Below are 20,635 nucleotides of genomic sequence, written 5' to 3'. Positions count from 1 at the left end.
TCCCCTCTCCTTCTGGAAATGCAACTGCGTTTAAGTTATACCTTTTTACCAAATGCTGTATGTCTTCTTTTCTCTTTTCTATATTTTTTCAATCTTTCATTCTTCCAGTCTTTTTGGATATCTTATGCTGGTTTGTCTTTCAATTCATGAATTCTCTTTCAACTATACACAAGCTATTGTTCACTTCATTCATTAAAGGTCAGTTGGTTATTTACTTATGTTATTTTTCAGTTTCTGAAATTTTCATTTGGTTCCTTTTAGTTTTCAATTATTTTCCAAATCTCTTAATTCTTTTAATTTTTTAAACATGTTATTCATGATTACCTTATAGTCCCATATATTTTTCTATTGTCTGCTTCTTCCCTTGGTTTTCAGATACCTTTTATATTCTCTTATGTCTGTGTATTCTTTATCATGTGATAGACATTTTACATGAAAAGCTGTAGAGATAATTTAAAGTTCAAGAGGATGACATCTTTATTCAGAAAAATCTGGTTCTGTTTCTAATAGAAAGTCAGGTTAGGGTCACTAGCAATGTCAAATCACCTTAATCCACTTAGGAATTGAGTGGTTCAAGGACAGGCTTCTGTTACTATGAAGGCTGTTCTATTTTCAGTTTATCACTTCTCATTTCCAATTCACCACTTTGCCTATACTGTCACCCTTTGGGGTCTCCATTAAAGCTAAAGGGCTCCTGAACTCCAGTTTTGCTCTTCCAAGCCTCTTAAGTTGATTGATAACTCTGATCCTAGCCTCTCTGCTTTTAATCCGCCTCTTTAGGAATCAGCTATCACCTTGAAGGAGGAAAAAAGTCCCAAATATAAGACTTACCCTTCTGGACTTACGTTTTTTGCCAGATCCTGACTACAAAATTCCTTACTGCCTTAGTAGTTTTTTGATGGATTCATAATATTATTTTTTTACTTTTTTTTCATGTTTCTAGTTGTTCTCAGTAGAAGAGTTGATCGAAAATAATCTTATCTACCAATGCCAAAAGCAGATCTTGCCAGCATCCTTTTTATGTAGGCTTATTTGCTAACAAATCCTAAGCTGTAACTAAAAGCTGAGAAATAAAATGAATTTTCACACACACACACACACACACACACACACACACACTCCCTGCCACCAAAAGAAAAAAAGCTACCATGAGACATACAGAAGAACATTAAAGAACAAGAGAAATGAAACATTTCCCCAAAATCTAAGAAGAATAAAAGATGTTCAAAAACTATTTCAAAAATACAAAAATTACAAAAACGATTTGTCAACTCCATTTTAAAACTCTAAAAAGATATATCCAAAGCCATTGAAGATGAACAGGATGATTTATAAGGTCCAAAAAATAAAATTATGTAATGTAAAGGGAGATGAATGAAATAAAGGCTATTTTAAATTACTCTTCCAAGCATTATGGCAAAAACAATTCTTGCATCTAAAACATAAAACTAAAAATGTAATAGAATTAAAATCTACACTTGAAGTAGTCACAACACAACACAACAGACACTGCACAAAATTTAATGATGTATGGAGCCGATTTGGTAACTCCTAAAACACAAAAACCAAGAAATAAAGAGATAAAGTATGAAGTCATAAAAATTGTTTTAAACTCTTTCAGATTATAACACCTTACTAGGTGTAAAGCCGAACCAAACAAAATTAAATAAAAACAAAATAATATTAATAAAACTCAATCTAACATTAATTTTCTATGATGGATGATATTATTTTCCTAAAATTAATCAATCTCACCCAAGACTGTGGTACTAACTACAATGTTGTAAATTCTTTCGAGTCTAGTAGGACTACCTCACCGGATACCAAATGATGATCCTATTTTCCCCCACTTTCCCCTGTCTGAAATACTGTAAAATGGACATCACAGAACATAATATAATGTATATCAATACCTCACTTGATATAAATGCATTATTTAAAGATTAGGTCTATTCTTTCACCCTCTGTTCTTTTGATATTAACCTGAAACAATGGAAACTACTGTGTACCAGTACAAATGTAAATAAAATTTGGGCACTGGAATTGAATGGCTATGGTTTGGATCTGTGTCCTCACCTAAATCTCATGTTCAATTATAATCCCCAGTGTTGGAGGTGGAGCCTGGTGAGAAGTGATTGGATCATGGGAGCAGAGTTCTTCTGAATGGTCTAGCACCATCCCCACTTGGTACTGTACAGTGAGTGAGTTATCATGAGATCTGGTTGTTTAAAAATGTGTAGCACCTCTCCGCTCCTTCCCATGCTCCTACTCTGGCCATGTGACATGTGTGCTTCCCCTTTGCCTTCTGCCATGATTGTACGTTTCCTGAGTCCTCCCTAGAAGCTGCTTCCTGTACAGCCTGTGGAACCGTGAGCCAATGAAACCTTTTTTCTTTATAAATTACCCAGTCTCAGGTAGTTCTTTATAGCAATGCAAGAATGGACTAACACAGGTAGTTTATCCAAATCATCAAGACATGCTTTTTCAGATTTAAGCATGTAGTAGGCTTCCTCTAGCCAAAGACAAAACAATTTGAGCATAAATAAAAACATTAACTGCAATGGATGAAAACACTTTAAATATGCATAAATTATAAGTTAATAATGATACTCAAGGGGTAAAAAAGTCATTGGTCACCATAAGAAGATGTAGGAAATCAATTATTTTGGAAACTGATATATAAATGAATTGAAAAATAACTGTAGATGCTTTTACATTACCATGAAAATAAAATACTAAGTTTTAAAATTGTCACAGAGATCTCCGAAAGCCTTTTGATGTCTCTATTTGGAAAAACTGATTAGAAACAAAATGTAACTCAAGGTTAATGAACTGAAAAAGAATGCATATAAAACTCAAAAGGATTGACTACATTGCAACCTAAATCTATGAAAGGAGATCATCTGGGCAACAATGGGTACTCCAAAAAACAGAAGTGATCATTAAAAACATTATAATTCAGGCCGGGATGGTAGCTCACGCCTGTAATCCCAGCACTTTGGGAGGCCAAGGCAGAAGGATCACTTGGGCCCAGGAGTTCAAGACCAGCCTGGCCAACATGGTAAGATCCCATCCCTACTAAAAGATTAAAAAGTAAAAAGTAGCCAGGTGTGGTGGTACACAACTGGAGTCCCAGCTACTCAGAAGGCTGAGGTGGGAGGATTGCTTAAGCCCAGTAGTTCAAGGTTACAGTGAGCTGTGATTGCACCTCTGCACTCCAGCCTGGATAACATAGTCAGACTCTGTCTCAAAATAAGTAAATAAATAAAAATTTAAAAATAGAAATATTGTGATTCAGAAGGACCAAAGAAAAGCTTCCTTTGCTTTCCTCTGCTGTACTACTTTCACTTCTGCCCCCACTCCTGTCTGCATCTTTCACATCCCATCAGATAACTTTCTTACATGTTTTATTTTGTGGATGAAATAAGATAATCTATGTAAAACAATTAGAACAGTGCCTGAGGCAGATTTGGTTGTTCAGTAAATGACACTTTTTATCATTATGATTAAAGGCAATGACAATAAAAGTAAAAAATAAACAGAATGATGAAATAGAATGCTTTAATCAGGAGAAGGTATTTAAAAGAGTTTGTCATCCCCTAAAAATGTATTTACAACTCAAATGGAAATATCTGTTGAGTTTATTTACGTCCCATTTATAAAACCACTCCCGGGCAGGACGCGGTGGCTCAAGCCTGTAATCCCAGCACTTTGGGAGGCTGAAGCAGGCGGATCACGAGGTCAGGAGATCGAGACCATCCCAACCAACATGGTGAAACCCCATCTCTACTAAAACTAGAAAAATTAACTGGGCATGGTGGCATGCGCCTGTAGTCCCAGCTACTCAGGAGGCTGAGGCAGGAGAATCGCTTAAACCTGGGAGGCGGAGGTTGCAGTGAGCTGAGATCACGCCACTGCATTCCAACCTGGTGACAGAGCGAGACTCCATCTCAAAAAAAAAAAACAAAAAAAAGCTATTCCCTCAGAAAGTTCAGCATTATTCAACTCTAGGCCTACCAAAGAGACTTGATGACAATGGGTCCCTCACTGAAAATTGCTTTCTTAACATTACAGTATTTACTGCTATGGAATATATCATATCTAAAATTGGGTATACATAATTTAACTTCCCAACTGCCCAATTCAAAGGAAATTTGATACCCTAAGTAGGGATCTAATACTCAACTTTACAAAGGAGGACTATACTCTGCTAATGGTTAACAAGAATGTTTTCAATTTTTAACTAATAAATTAAAAAGCAAAGACTCAATTCCCATTATTAATAAGGTAATGAATCTGAAACATTTCATGAGCTACTCAAATATAACAAAGTCTATAGAGCTCCATTAGTCAAGTACATCATAAATCATAAAAATGCTGTAAATACAAGGATGTCCGAACTCATTTTCTAAATAAAAATAGTAGAAACCCTTATGAGGGAAGATATGTTTCCCTACACCCAATTAGCTTGCAATTACAAGTGATTAATGATGACTATACCTTTACTTTGTAAAAAAACAAAAAACAAAAAAACAAAAAAAAAAAAAAACAAGTCATCAATCACAACTTCGGAGTTACGTGACAATTCAATACAACACAGGTATGTATAAAACAATCATTATTCCTTCATGTTTCCAATGATAGCTACACATACAATGTGATTTTAGTGTTTTCATTACATTGTATATATACCCATCATTGGAAACATGAAGGAATAAATTTAATTGGTTTTCCAAGAGTTTACAGGATAGAAGTAAGCAATTCCAAAGGAAAGAAAGGTAGAAGATAGAATTAGCAACACATTAATTAAAAATACATTATTAACTTTATTCCAGAACTCTGGAGTACATTTCTTTCTTACATCCCCATGTAAAGTAAGTATAAACTGGAACATCCTTGAAAGGGCAATTTTGAAATATCCAGCAAATTTTTAAATGCATATATCCTTTAACCCTGCAATTCTACTTCTAGCAATCCTACAGGATTACAAAGACATATACATGGGTGTGTACAATAATGGTCATTGCTATATGTTTATAATAAGAAGAAAAACTAGATACATTCATACTATGGAATACTGTATAACCATTCAAAACAATCAAGTAGTGCTACACAAACTTACATGGAAAGTGATACGCATTATTAAATTTTAAAACGTTGTATAACATTATATTTAATAAGATTCCATTTTTAAAGCAAATCGTACATATGCTTGTAAATACATAGAAAATGTTTGGAAACATGAAGATCTCAAAATTGTTACCTCTTTTTTGAGTGGGGCTCAAAGGGAGGCTGGATAGAATTGGAGGCCATTATCCTAAGTGAAGTAACTAAGGAATGAAAAACAAAATACCACTTTTCTCACTTATAAATGAGAGCTAAGCTATGCGTATACAAAGGGATACAGAGTGGTATAATGGGCCCTGAAGACTCAGAAGGGAGAAGGCTGGGAGCAGGGTAAAGGATGAAAAACTATTGGGTACAATGCACACTCTGTGGCTGACAGGTACACTAAAATCCCAGACTTCATCACTATACAATTCATCCATGAAACCAAAAAACCATTTGTTCCATTAAAGCACTGAAATTTTAAAAAATTAAAAAGGGGCTTTGAGAGAGGAATATTTCATTTTTTGTTTTAACAATGAACACTTATTACTTGAAAATAAACCATTCTTGAAATTCTTAACTCTGAATGAGGGGTTTCTCCACGGCCCAAGTTTACCAAGTCTCCATTAAATTCAGGTCTTGAATTCCTCTCTCTCGCTCTGATGTAAAGCTTTCAAATTCAATAGAATCTAATTTATATAAGCTAGTTAGCAATCCATCTGACAAGCTAACCTAAATTTAAACTATAAAACAATAAATTAGTTTAAAATCTAAAGCGCTTCACAATGGTTATTTCCTTTAGCTCACATCCCCATTCCCCAAAACACTTCATTCCCAAAATGTTGGGTAGGAGAAAATGCAAACATATGTAGTTTCTCACATGTTCTATCGCACCCGCCTGTCCATTACTGTATTCTCGGTATCGTCCAAGCATCTGGTCCACTTGTCGCAGGTTCCGACTGGTATCCTGAGAAAGAAAATTGACTGAATTAATTATTCCAAATACTTTTTTTCCTAATCAATCTTAGTAGTATGTCAATCAACTAAGTCAACAGTTTGTATAATGTATAAATTTTATCATGGCTAAGTTGAATATCAATGTATTTCATACATATTAAGTAAATCTTAACACCACTGAGAGAAACTCAAATCCGACTGCAATTTACTTGTGTAATATCTGCAGCACATAATGTAAATCATTATTCAAGGTTCCCTAGTAAGTTGGCAACAAACCATTAATTCTTAGAATCACAATTTTCAATTTGTGCCCCTCAACCAATTCACACTCTCTTTATAGAAAAGGAATCCCGAAACAGCAAATCTAGTAGACTATATGCGAGAGAAGAAAATCATTAAGATCAATGTTATTTCAACTATTCTTTTACCTCAGAACTTGATGAGAAGAAAATTAACAAATTTAATTTTCATCACAATAGAAATGGTTCTCATCTAAATATGCTAGATTTTACCTGGGAGATTAATCAAGATATTTCCTTCAAAAATATATACCTATTAATGTGTCTCATTGTTGGGAAAGTACAAGAATTCATACTGCAAAATTGCATTGTTATCTTACTTTACTTACATTTTACTTACTTTACTTTACTTACTTACTTATTGATCAGAAAGGGTCTTGCTCTGCCACCCAGGCTGGAGCAAAGTGGCATGATCATGGTTCACTGCAGCCTCAGCTTCCTGGACTCAAGGAATTCTACTGCCTCAACTTCCTGATTAGCTGGGACTACAGGTACACAGCACTATGCCCAGCTAATTTTTTTTTTTCTTAATTTGTGTTTAGACAGAGTCTAAGTATGTTGCCAAAGCTGGTCTCAAACTCCTGGCTCAAGTGATCTTCCTACCTCAGCCTCCAAAAGTGCTAGGATTACAGGCATGAGCCACCATGCCCAGCCCAGCCCATGATGTTACTTTAAATAAGTTTAAAAAGGATAGGTCTTCTGGTTTTCAAATCAAAGCATGGCTTCGCCACCAAAAATTATCTTCTTCTTATCTAAGCATACTAATCCAAAGCAATTAAAAGCCAAAATCCATGCTTAGCCAGACTAAGGCAAAGGTAAGGGATTTATGAGTAGGAAATACATTCTGAGTTTTCTTTTTTCCCATATAGCTATGTTACCCTTCCCCCACCTCTTTTCTATAGCCCTTTCTAAGAAAAAGCAGCAAAATGCCTTAACTCAAACCTCCAAATGCTGGCAAAAATTAGTCTCTACATCAAAATGGCATCTTTTTATTTTCATCCACAAATAATCTACCTCACCAAAATGAGCAATTTCTCTAAAGGCACATGCCCATGAGAAGCTAAACTATCATCATTTCTACTGGTTTCACTCCCATAATATTTTATTTAGAAATACTGCTTTATCCTAAAACACTCTCCATCACCTATCACATATTTCAAATATCTTTACCAACTGTCATAGGCAGAATAATGGCCCTCAAAGATATCCAAGTCCTAATCCCTGCAACCTGTGTATGTATACCTTACACGGCAAAAGGGATTTTGCAAATGTGATTACATTGAAGACTTTTAGATGGAGAGGTTCTCCTGGGATTATGGGGTGGACCCAATGAAATCATAAACATCCGTAAAAGAGGAAAAGGGAGGCAGGAGAAGTAAAGTCATAGGATGTGAGAAGGGCTTGACCCTTCCAAACCTTCCCTGCTGGCTTTGAAGATGAGAGAAGGCAGCCACAAGACAAGAAACGTGAGCAAGGCCGGGCACGGTGGCTCAAGCCTGTAATCCCAGCACTTTGGGAGGCCGAGATGGGCAGATCACGAGGTCAGGAGATCGAGACCATCCTGGCAAACACGGGGAAACCCGGTCTCTACTAAGAAATACAAAAAATAGCCGGGCGAGGTGGCGGGCGCCTATAGTCCCAGCTACTCGGGAGGCTGAGGCTGGAGAATGGCGTGAACCCGGGAGGCGGAGCTTGCAGTGAGCTGAGATCCGGCCACTGCACTCCAGCCTGGGCTAGAGCGAGACTCCGTCTCAAAAAAAAAAAAAAAAAAAAAAAGAAACGTGAGCATCCTCTAGAAACCAGAGAAGGCAAAGCAATAGATTTTTCCCTTAGAGCCTCCAGAGAGGAACACATCCCGACCAACACTCCGAGACCCAATGAGACCAGTGTTGACTTCTGACATACAAAACTTTAAGATAATAATTTGTGTTGTTTTAAGACATTAGCTTTGCAGTAATTTGTTACAGAAGCAAGAAAACTAATCCACTGACTGAAACTATTAAGCAGCTCAAACTATTTAAATACTATTAAATGCAACCATTGTTAAACTAACCTGTAAGGTACTTGTTATAGTGTTGACCTTCTCGGTAACTTCTACTGTAGGAAGACTTCGAGTTCCCCTGTGAGTTGATCTGGCAGCCCATGGACTCAATCGGTCACGATAGCGAAAGTGATCTGATTCGCTGGATGATTCTGCCATTGATGTACACAAATCCTTTTAAATAAATATAAGTCAAGGTTAATGAAACAGGAAAAAGCATAGAAATAAAAGACCAATATAACTGTTTACTTTTGATCTCTTGTCTATGTTCAACCCATTAGTTATTTTGTACACTGTAATTTCTACATACATAGCTTAAAAACACAAGAAGTCACTTCCCCATGTAATTCTCCCTCCTTCGTTTTCTCTGCTTTAAGGGAGCAATTCCTCAGATATGATTTTGGTCATGTTTACAAGTCCAGTGATAATAATCCCCTGGATTCATGCAATGCTTCCAAATTATTAGTACCTCACTTAATCCTACCAACAACACCGTAAGGTAGATGAGAAAAACACAGATAGTCTCTAAAGTTAGGACCGGCAGGTATCTTAATATTTGCCTAATGTCCATTCTACTATAAGAACATAGCAAGACCTATCACAAGACGGTCTCATTCAGTGTACACTGACAAATCTCATGCACCTTGATTTAAAATACGGTAGAATTAAACAAATGCTGTAATACAGGTCCAAATTCTACAATAACAGATACGTGAGAAGGTGGCATCTTCAACATCTCCACCAAAATAGAAAGCCGGACATCCTGAGTATAGGCATCAGTAGATAATTCTCTAAACATGCTTTTCTTCCATCCGTACCTCAGTTTTCTATTTAATGCATTAAAAAAAATTATTTCATGCAAGGGAACCTCAAAAGTTTCAGGAAACCTTTTAATAGAAGTTGAAGAAACTAAATAAGTTCAGAACAAAGAAGCATCAGAGAAACTCAACTGATAAAAAGTGAAAGTGTATTGAGTATCCCAATAATTTCATTTTCTACTTAATGGTGGGTTAATGTTACTTTAACATTAATTGCTAGAATCTTTCTAAAATCTACATGGCCATTTTGCTGGCTGATTAAATACAGTGTGATAAAAACATTTCTTTTTTTTGTTTTGTTTTTTCAGATGGATCTTACTCTGTCACCCAAGCTGGAGTGCAGTGGCACGATCTTGGCTCACTGCAACCTCTGCCTCCCGGGTTCAAGCAATTCTCCTGCCTCAGTCTCCTGAGGAAACATTTCTTGAATAATAGAGTATCTTAGACTTCCAGGATCTTTATTCTGAATGCATCTGGAAGTACACTGATCATACATTTAAGGAGAAAATAAAGAGAATTTGCTAAACGTGTACATGTCCTAAAGCATTTAATGAAAGCAATTGTGCTTTTAAAATATTAGATGAAATATAACTAAACAAATAAACAAGGAAGAAACCTTGCCATAAGCTTAGGTTTTTTTTAATGAAATATAGTCTGTTACTGCTGTATCAAAAAAAAAAGAATCAGCGAAACATCCAGCTTCTTCACACTAGCTAAGACACGGTTAGAGAACATCCTGTCGGAACACCCATGCTTCTCCTCAGCCCAGAGCTCTTAACTTCCTTCTGCATTTGTCTTCTCTGGTTCTTGCCTGTCTTCTCTTACATGTAAGTACAAAGGTATAGTACCCATGATGTCAGTCCCTCCCACCATAAGGAAACATGAACAAGAAATTAAGACTGAAGCAACTGTTTGGCTTTGCTTTTTCTGGCTCACAATGCTTAAGTCCAAAGGAAAAAAGTATTTTCTTTAGAAGAAAAGACATCTTACATATAATGTTCACCTTTTAAACTTAGGAAATGACTTGTATGCATCTCATAAATCTATGCCACGTAACCTAACATCTTTTACTCTAAGTTACAGTACTTCCCATCAAGCGTTTTCCATTAGTGAAGGCAGGAAAAGATCAACATTTTGTAAGAACTTGCTATTCTGCCAGTTACTGTGCAGATGCTTACATAAGGCAACCCAATTTAATTCTCATAACAACTTATTAAAGCGAATACTATTAACTCCCAATTTATAGAGGATATGCTACTGCTAAAAGATATAAAATAACATGCAACTCCCTACAGTAATTATAAGTAGAATTCAGCTGGCTTTCTCTGTCCTCAATACTATGTTCTTCCCACTGTGCTCTGCTGTCCGTTTATCCGAAGAGTTAACAATCTTAACAATTAACAAAAAGTGCTAAAGACTGCAGGTGCAGGCCAGAGCCTACATGTGTCTATAGTCTCCTCAACTCCCTTTCATTTAACGTTAGCATAAAAATATCAAGAAAAAAGGGAACTATCAAGTAATAATATAAAAATCTTAACTAGGCACCAGGAAAAAAACTAAGTGACATATCTATACTAATACATTTAATAAAGCCCTGAAACAAATCAATCCATGGGTCCCAGATAAAGGGATTTTTGTTTCCTTATTCCTTTTAGCCCTTATATAAGAGAAAATAATAATTATGTCTGGCATCTGTCTCTTTCATATCAAAATTCTATTGCTTAAAGCATAACAATTTTCATTTTAACAAGTCATAATTGTGGAAACTAGATTGAAGTTAATAAATCACTGAAGATAAGAAATCAGGCAGAATAAAAAGTTAATATTGAAAAAGCCAATGTGCTTACTATAACAGTTGTTAATGAGAACAAGAAACAAAATAACTGTTTTTGAGACGTGATATTTCTAAGACTATCAAAATTTTAATAATAATCAGTTATCTGAAGACAACTTCACCAGATATAAATGGCACGTCAGACGCTTCTACTATGTAGACAATTTAAGTTTCAAGATGACTAAAAATAATTATAACTGAAATTTGGGGATAATATTTAAGATATAAAACAGTACAGACTAATAAAGTAAATATGCATGTATCTACCACCAAGAACTAATAAATATTATCATTCTGACAGATGTACCTTTGAGAGTTTTTAGTAAAATATTTAGAACACTGTAAATAAAGTCTTAGTACCTTCCAGCCACCCCTCCTTCACCCAGTACTACTCCTGCCCCATTTTCCCAGGGATAATCACCAGCATGATTTCATGTATAACTCTCCAGGCTGTTTTTATACTATTCCCACAGGCATGGGTACCTCAAAGTCTTTTTTTATAAAAAACACACTGCACTGAATTGATAAATATTAACAAGTAAAGATATGGGGGCATCTGAATTTAACTCTAAAGCAGAAAATCTGACTGGTATAAAATAAAATTAAGAACAACATAAACATAAATTATCTCCAATTGTCATATAATACAAGAAAAAAAAAATGATCTCTCACTTACCCCCACTAGGATTACATACTTTTACTAAGACAGAATCACACGTTCCGGCATGAGTTTCACTAGCACACACACAAAGTCTTCAGCTATAAAGTTAAGTTACTGTAAGCAATAAAAGATGTTCAAACTCCTGCATCTGATGGAACTCCTGCAGAGACATCAAGATTTAAGATGAGATATATCTGAGAAATTTGCATGGCTCTTTTTAAGCATATGAAACATTCAGCAACTATCTAAGGGCTTTAATTACATACGCTTCATAAATGTTAAACTAAGTAAAATTTTAAAATCTCATTATAATAAAAAATAGAAGTTAGATTATTTTCATTGTTGATAAAAATCTGGCATTTTCTTCCACTATTACTGACAACACAAGGTCAAACATGATTCCCACAGCTAACTAACAGAGCACCTAACTAACCCTTCATGCCACAACACAGAAGGCAGCTATAGTGGCAGAAGTCCATCCTTACCAAGAGTCACCAATCTATCATCAGCCAACACCACTACACCCCAGACACAGGACTGATGGAGGGAGAAGCAGATGAGAATGGAGTGGCCGCTGAAGTTGGCAAGAGGCTCACACCACATAATCAGAACCTACAGCAGAATACATGGGAGGCCAAGAAAATCCTGAGAGCCCCTTAATATAACTGACTCAAAAAGAAAAGTACAAAGCAATAAGCGTCAATTATACACTCTTCTTTCGTCATTAACAGTGTATTATTTTACACTATAATTAAAAACTAATTTTATAAAAGAATGGTAAATAGTAATATAACTGGCATTAATGAAAACTGACCAGGCCTCTGAAAATATTTTCCTCAATTAAAGTTTGCCTATTATTTCATTTCATGTCAATAAAAACATATTGAGAGTGGTCACATAAGGAAACAAATATTCAGGGCCATGAAAAGACATTTAACCTAATAATCTAAGAAATATAATTTAAACAATAAGATGCTTTTCTAGACTATGTAATTGTTTTCTGTTAAATGGTAACGTCTATGGTTAGCGAGGTTGTAGGGGAAGGAGCACTTCTACACTTTCCTAATGGGAACATGCAAATTTGAATAACTTGCCTGGATGTCAGCAGGTAATAAGTATCAAGAAGAGCTTATAACTTTGCCCTGGTAATTACACTTCCAAAAATTTCTCCTAATAAAATGATTTAGAATACATATAGAAATTTATATACAAAAATATTTACTGTAATAGAGGCAAAATAAAAACAACTCAAATTCTCAAATTTCAAAATACAAGAATGGTAAAACTAAGGTATACAATGAACAGACATTAAAAAATTTGTTTCTGAAGAACATTTAATGACAAAGCACGGGATAAAGGCATGAATTCCAATTTCATAATAAATGTTATATGTTATCTGTATGTGTGTATAAATGACCAGTTCTATGGTTTGAATGTCCCCTCCAAAATTCACGTTGAAATCTAATCCCCAATGAGGCAGTATTGAGAGGTAAGACCTTCAAAAGGTGATTGGGTCATGAAGGCTCCTCCCTTATGAATGGATTAATCTATACACGGAGTAATGGATTAGTGGGCACTGGTGGTTTTTTAAGAAGAGAGACCAAATAAGTACGCTTGGCCCCCTCACCAGGTGATACCCTATGCTGCCTCAGGCCTCTGCAGACAGTCCTCACCAGTAAGAAGGTTCTCACCAGATGCAGCCCCTCAACTTTGGACTTCTCAGCCTCCGTAACTGAAAGAAATAAAGCCCTTTTCTTTATACCAGTTTCAGGTATTCTCTTATAAACAACAAAAAATAAGCTAGGACAACCAATGTATAAATTTAGAGGTGTGGGGAAGGGCAGAGATAAAGGGGGAGTAGGGAGAAACGGAACAAAAATAGATTTACTATCCAGAGTTTATAGCTGATTTGCTTTTTCAAAAACATTCCGGCCGGGCACAGTAGCTCATGCCTGTAATCTTAGCACTTTGGGAGGCCAAGGCAGGCGGATTGCCTGAGCTCAGGAGTTCAAGACCAGCCTGGACAACACAGTGAAACTCCATCTCTACTAAAATACAAAAATTAGCCAGGCATGGAGGCATGCAGCTGTAATCCCAGCTACTCAGAAGGCTGAGACAGATGAATCACTTGAACCCAGGAGGCAGAGGTTGCAGTGAGCCGAGATTGCACTGCTGCACTCCAGCATGGGCGACAGAGCGAGATTCCATCTCAAAAAAAAAAAAAAAACCTACATTTCATGAATTTTCTACAGTGATTTGCACTAATGTATAATCAGAGAGAAAACTATAATGTGTGCTTAAAAGAAACAAAAACAAATTAAACAAATTTAAAGATCTCTACAGAGATAGCAGATTAATAGGCTGACAGCAGATTAACAGGCTGTCAACCCAGAAAATTTAATTAAATAAAAGCTCTATATTCAGAACTTCCATTTTCTTGGTAACTGTGTCCTTTTCCTCCCTGGCAACTTCTTGACCTTATTTCCTAGTCCCCTGGCATCTACCTAGGTAGGGCCATGCCACTAGTTCTCACCAACTGATGAGCTGAAGAAATGAGCCGATCACAGGGCCAATCTCTACTATTTCACACTGAAGAGCATTCACTGACCAAAGGAAACATTTATCATGAGTTTATGAATTAAAAGAAAATTTCCTTTAATTTATATTATTTTCTCTTTGTAGTTTTACTGAAGTGCAGTCACTAGATTCAAAGATGACTCACTTAAAGAAACATTCTAAAATACTAGAATGAACGCAAAAATTGGAGGATATAAAAATATCCTAATGTGTAGCAACATCACCTGTGCAATCAAATTCTACTTTGGAAAACAAATTAAAAATGGTCCACAAGTTATATTTAATCACTATTATAATTTGAAGCCCAAAGAAGAATTATTAAGACTAGTAGAAAAAAACATTTATGTATGCTCAAGGAAAATCTTCATCATTGCCTTTAAAGATTTAAAAGAAAAAAGTTCAATTAGATAAGAAATTTACCCTCATTATCATAAGAAATTTCAGCATCACACACTGATGAAAGAAAAGGAAGAACTGCTAAATTTGAAGAATGACCAAACTCTTGAATAACAATTTAAAGAAACAGAAATACCTAAATTCTGGTTAAAGCTGAGAAAGGTATTTCTTTCAACTGGAGAAAAAACAGTAAACACTCTTCTGCAGATTACTACCAGCTGCTGGTGCAACAAAATTTCTTATTAATAAGAAAGCAACAACATTTGTGCTGTCTACTTTTCAGACGTGAGCTTTTTCCAAATCTCTAGAGAAGACTAAGACGGCTGACCTTGGGAGAAAGTCTGGAATCTTAGAGCAAGCTCTGGGTCTGATATTACAATTCTTAGAATAGCTTATTTAGCTGCTCCCAACAAATCAGTATTTAAAGGCATAAATATTGTTGCTTCTGTCTTAATGAACCTTATAAAGAAAAAATACAGCCACCAGAGCAAATAACGAATCCTCATCAATTCACTCCCACTGAGGATCTATCCATCTAAAACAAATGCCCATATGCAAACTTGAATACTGCAACTAAAGAGAGTAAAACTGCATTCAACCCTTGTAATAAGAGGATTGACAATGAGCCTTTACAAACTCAAGTCCACCTCTTTTGTTATTTGACCTAAAGAGCCATCAGATTGTCTTCATTATAATGATGCACATTTGTATGTATGAGAGTTGTAATTTATTGATTCCCAAATCTCTTTGCCTCTGAGCCAGTTTAAAACAATTAAGATTTGCAAGCTGTTCCATAAAAGATAAGCACCCAGCATCAGGGGTGATATTTCACAAAGACTGACTAGTGCATGTTAATTAAGTAGGTGATTGCTTCTGTGGCCTCCAAGTGCCTCAGCTGTCCCTGTCCAAGGTAATCGTCCTCAAAGAAGATGTTCAAGGTAATTGTGTTGATATGTAGGGGGTAAGGGAAAATTGAGAGTGTATTTTACGCTTAATCATTAACAAAGTTCAAATTTTAGAATGTATTTCTCACTGTTTCTGATATGGTTAGGCTTTGTGTCCCCACCCAAATCTCATCTTAAATTGTAATCCCCATAATCCCCATGCATTTAGTGAGAGACCTGATGGGAGGTGACAGGATCATGGAGGCAGTTTCCTCCATGCTGCTCTCATGATGGTGAGTTCTCACAAGATCTGATGGTTTTATAAGGGGCTCTTCCCTCTTCACTCCTCACTCTTCTCTCTCCTGCCACCATATGAGAAGGTCCAAGCTTGCTTCCCCTTCACCTTACGCCATGATTGTAAGTTTCCTGAGGTCTCCCCAGTCATGCGGAACTGTAAGTCAATTAAACCTCTTCGTTTATAAATTACCCAGTCTCATGTCGTATCTTTAAAGCAGTGTGAAAATGGACTAATAGAGTTTCAATAGCTGTAGGACTTGAGAGCTTTGCCTCATCCTTCAAGTGAAAAAGTTAACAAGCCAGCAGACATTACCATGTAGAAACAGTTAACAATTGTACCTGTCTTCTTTACATCGGTGCTCTTCTGTAACTTCATCTGCTCAAAGCCTTTTGGCAAATTTATAAAAGATCAAAATCAAAAACTGTCCAGTCCACCAGTCAGTTCTGTTATGTTAGTGAACATAATACATTAGGAAACAGAATCAGATACTTAAATTGATTTTTCATCATTTAATGAGTTGTCACTACATTTAGAAATGAAAGATGAAAGTAAATAAATAAGTCATAGTCTTTGACAGGAGAGAAAGACTTTTAAGTGTATTGTAAATGGTGAGTTAAGTAATACAACAAAATCCTTGGGGAGTCAGGTTAGGATTTTTCCACTCTTCTTGAAGGATGCACATAAGTTTGACAGGTGTATGAGACAACGAAATGGAATTCAATTAAAAACTGTCTCAGAGAAAAGTAGACAGGATCCAAATAAGCTCAGCTCTTGCATCCTTCTACCAGGGAAGTTCTGCCCTCATCTGATTTTCATGCTATGGTTTCATGGGTTTTTTTCAATGATTCTACTATTTTCAAAAGAAAATAAAAACATTTGAAAGCCACTACTATAACTAAAGAAAAAAAACTGAAGAATCCTGAGTGGAGAGTAACACGGTAATAAGCACATCAACAGCAGAACAGCTGGGAGGCTGTTGCAATCTATTAGGTAATGAATGGTGGGCACCTAAGCCAGTGGCAGCGGAAATGAAGTGTAGCAGGGATGAATTAACTCTGAGGGCAAGGTAAAAGAGTAAAAGATGAATCACAAGTTCCAGGTTTTGGTAGCTGGATGGATCCTGAACTAGTAAACTGAGCAAAGAAATCAATGAAAAGAAAGAGCTTTTAGGAGAACATATGTTCTAAATTGAACTTGTCTAAGCTTCAATTATAAGGAGAGGATCAATTTGTGTTTCAGGGAGGAAATACCAAACTAAAGATGTCTAATAAGCAACTGGATATGTGAGTCTAAGGAAATATTTGATAGTCATCAGTATAGGGGTGGATAAGATCACCAAGAAAAAAATGCACGGTGAGAAAGGAAGTAGAACCAAAGAAAACCCCAGAAGAACTCCAATATACAAAAGGCAGACAGAGGAGGTGGCAAATGAGATTGAGAAGAAACATGAAAAGTAGGTGGAAAACTAGGGGAAACTATATAACAGAAGTTATGAAAAGAAGGGTTTCAAAACAGCAAGAAAAAAAAACTTACAATTTCCCAGTAATCATTGAATTGCCTTTCAACTCCAAATCCATCCTTCATTGTCTGCTCTTCACAAATAGAGCTGAGGCCTTTAAATATTTCTCCTTTGTAGCTAGCATAATGTTAAACTTTGTCATAGAAAGTGTTGGAAGGGTTGTTTTTTTGTTGTTGTTGTTGTTTTTAAATCCAAGACGGTGCAATGGAGGCATCGTTGGCATGCCTCTCCCACTTGGAAAAACAAAATTGTGTGCAGAAAGTCATGCTACGAATTTTCTTCCAAGAAGCAACATAGGAACTTAAAAACACTGAAAGAAACCACAAACCCTTTGAAAGAAGCAGTGGGCAGTAGTCTACACGATAAACCAGGAGGAAAACTGGTAGTTGCCAGAGCATGAGTGGGGAGAGACTGCCTCCATGATACACTCTCCCACTGGGGAGCCAAGCAATCCAGGCCACAGGAGAACACCTTAACCCTACCCAGTGCTGGTGCTGACTTAGGGAGCAGTGAGGTTTTATGAAAAGGAGCAGCATCGAACCATGTTTACTCCCAGACCCAAGCAGGGACAGAGGGAAGCCATTCGTGATCCTACCTCACAAGGGACCTCACCTGAAGTCTGCTGGTTAACTGAGACAGTGGTCACAGGTTGAGAGAAGCTCCCAACTGAGACCTGTGATATAATCTTTAGTGGGGACAAACGCCCTTGGTCAGAACCAAGGAGTGGGCAGAAAGTATGCTAGAGCTGCAGGCACAGGACCTGGGAGCCTCTACTTCACGGGCTGACCAGGAGGTGCACAACCTAAAAGCTGGTTTCTGTGTCAGTTGGGAACACTTACGGCTTGGGAGTTTTGAGGGCTGCCTGGAACCCACCTAGCTACTGCTAGCACAACACCGTGGGTATGAGACCTGCCTTGCCAAGTTCATGGGAGCTGAGTGGGGCTTACTGACACCTGCTACCCCATCCTTCCCCTTGTGGATTCTTCGGTACAGCAGAGGTAGCTGTGTTCCTCCCTGGAACATTACCCCTGTGACCAGGGAACTGTCCTCTAATCCCCACTGGGGCCACTGTTTGCACTCAAATGTGGGGAGCCAGACTGTGGACTTGCCTGACCCAGCTCCGACTAGCTTTGCCCATCCACCTACTCTGGTAGCCTAACACGACAGAGACTTTTGCATGCTTCATGGCCCCACCCATTGCCTGAGACACCAGAGTACCTCCCCTGGGTAACAGAAGGCAAGCACAATTCCCACCACTAATACTGCAACTGGTGCTCTTTTGCAAGCACCACCTACAGGCTGGAAGCAAACCAGCACAGCCCATTACAATATCTGCAGGGACATCATAGCGCTCAGGAAGAGAAAACGTTATGCATGACCTCAGCTACCACCATTGCCTGCAACACCCTGGTTAACCAGGAGGCCCTGAGTCTGTCCACAGGCCCAGTACATTGCAACTACAGCTGGCATTTGAGAAAGCCAACACACTAAGGCTATTTATAACCAAGGAAATCTCACAGAGTGTGTCATTCTCCTCTCACCCCCATCAGAGCCATGCTAGTACTCACTGTTGGGAAACTGGAGGATAGTTCACAGCAGTGGATCCCTTGTAGACATTCTCCAGCACCAGCCTAGAGTGTGGCAGCCCCACGAGGTGGCTAGACCCAGAGCAGCAGCAAGATTCACAGTAGTCTGGCCCTGAGAAACTGCTACTCCTAGGGTAAGGGGGAGCATACCACATTAAGAGGGCAGACACTCCGTCGGACAAAAGAAACCAGACTGCAGGCTCTGAGTCCCTGAACTTTCCACTTGTGGGAAGTTTCTTTCAGCAGAGGCACAGGTGCAGTGCTGGGCTCAGTAGGGGAAGTATGTGGCTCTACCCCAATTGTCAGGCAGCCTTGGTGCTCATGAAGGATCTTGGAGAAGGGGACTTTTCTCCCCCTCACTCAGCACTGCAGACACAGCTGGGGCTCCTCCCACAGGAGCATGGCATGGGTGCATCTGTAGACAGCCTTTCCATAACACTTCAGGGTGGCTGCATCCCCACAAGAGGAGTGCCCTCCAGGTTCAGACTTGCAAGAGAGCCAGAGTCACGATCCCCCTCTACACAGATGAAAAGAGGTGCCTGTCTAATGGGAATAGTCAGACCACTTCATGCAGAGTGTGACTAGGAGATGGATCACTTTCCTGGTGGCCCAGAAGGGAGGCTGTGGTGGCTCCCTCCCTTGCCCACAAAAAGACCTCAGTGCATTTCACTGAGAGCTTCCCCAGCCATCTCTGTCAAGGCTGTGACCTCTGCCCACCACTGGGATACCGCATTTACCCAACTGCTTTAGTTGTAGCTGTTTTTTACCATGGGTACCTCCTACTGGCCTGTAGCCTGAACTGTTCAACCCAGTAAATAAAACAATAGAAAAAAAAAAAAATTAAGTGCATACCACTGAGGAATGAGGTAAGCATCATAAGATTTCTCACTCCAGCCCCACAGGAGAGAGTAAACCTGTTCACACACCCAGCACATTGCTACTATAACCAGCACCAGAGAAAGCCATCACACAAAGATTTTCTATAACCAGGAAACTCATACAGAGTCTTTGGCATTGAAAGTACCCAAAGCCAAAACTAGGTGACAATCAACTATAAACATTAAAGTCATATCCTCAAGGCAGGGCAGGGGGGAGAAGAAAGTTCTTTAAAATCCCTATCCAATCAAAAACAAATTCAAAAATAATTAGAAGAAACAGTCTACCCAAATAAGAAGGAAACTAGAAAAATCATTCTGGCAATATGAAAAAAGAGAGTTCCATAACACTCCCAAAAGATCACACTAACTCTCCAGCAATGCATCCAAACCAAGGTGAAATTTTTGAAATACTAGATAAAAAATTCAAAAGGTTGATTATTAAGTTATTCAAGAAGATAAAAGGGAAAGGTGAAAACCAACATAAAGAAATCAATGAAACAATTCAGGATATGAATGAAAAATTTTCTAAAGAGACAGACATTTCAAAGAAAAAAAAAATGAGAACTTTTGGAAGTGAAAAGCACATTTAGGGAACTACAAAATGCAGCAAAAACTCTTAACACTAGACTAGACCAAGAAGAAAGAATTTCAGAGCTCGAAAACAAGGCTTTCTAAGTAAATCAATCAGACAAAAATAAAGAAAGAAGAATGAAAAGATACGAAGAAAATCTCCAAGAAATATGGAATTATGTAAAATGGCCAAACCTAAGAATCATAG

General features: G+C 37.6%; 1 protein-coding gene across 7 annotated transcripts in view; it reads right to left on the bottom strand.

The window, feature by feature from the left end:
* The window catches only part of CEP128 (centrosomal protein 128), a 445,924-nt gene that overhangs the window by 412,186 nt on the left and 13,103 nt on the right, over positions 1-20,635 (bottom strand). For 4 of the 7 annotated variants that reach the window (XM_050798934.1, XM_050798933.1, XM_050798935.1 and 1 more), the window contains exons 3-5: positions 11,735-11,879; positions 8,419-8,580; positions 5,990-6,076 (exon numbers count right to left, since the gene is read on the bottom strand). In XM_050798934.1, coding sequence (XP_050654891.1) covers positions 5,990-6,076; positions 8,419-8,565 — 234 coding nt within the window. In that variant the 5' untranslated portion in view covers positions 8,566-8,580; positions 11,735-11,879. The remainder of the gene's footprint in view (positions 1-5,989; positions 6,077-8,418; positions 8,581-11,734; positions 11,880-20,635) is intronic. The other 3 variants (XM_050798932.1, XM_050798937.1, XM_050798936.1) reach the window with 2 other exon arrangements.

This window comes from Macaca thibetana, chromosome 7 (genome assembly GCF_024542745.1).
Source record: "Macaca thibetana thibetana isolate TM-01 chromosome 7, ASM2454274v1, whole genome shotgun sequence".
Lineage (NCBI taxonomy): Eukaryota > Metazoa > Chordata > Mammalia > Primates > Cercopithecidae > Macaca > Macaca thibetana.
The sequence above is the reverse complement of the archived record's forward strand: the minus strand, read 5'-3'. Positions and strand labels throughout refer to the sequence as shown.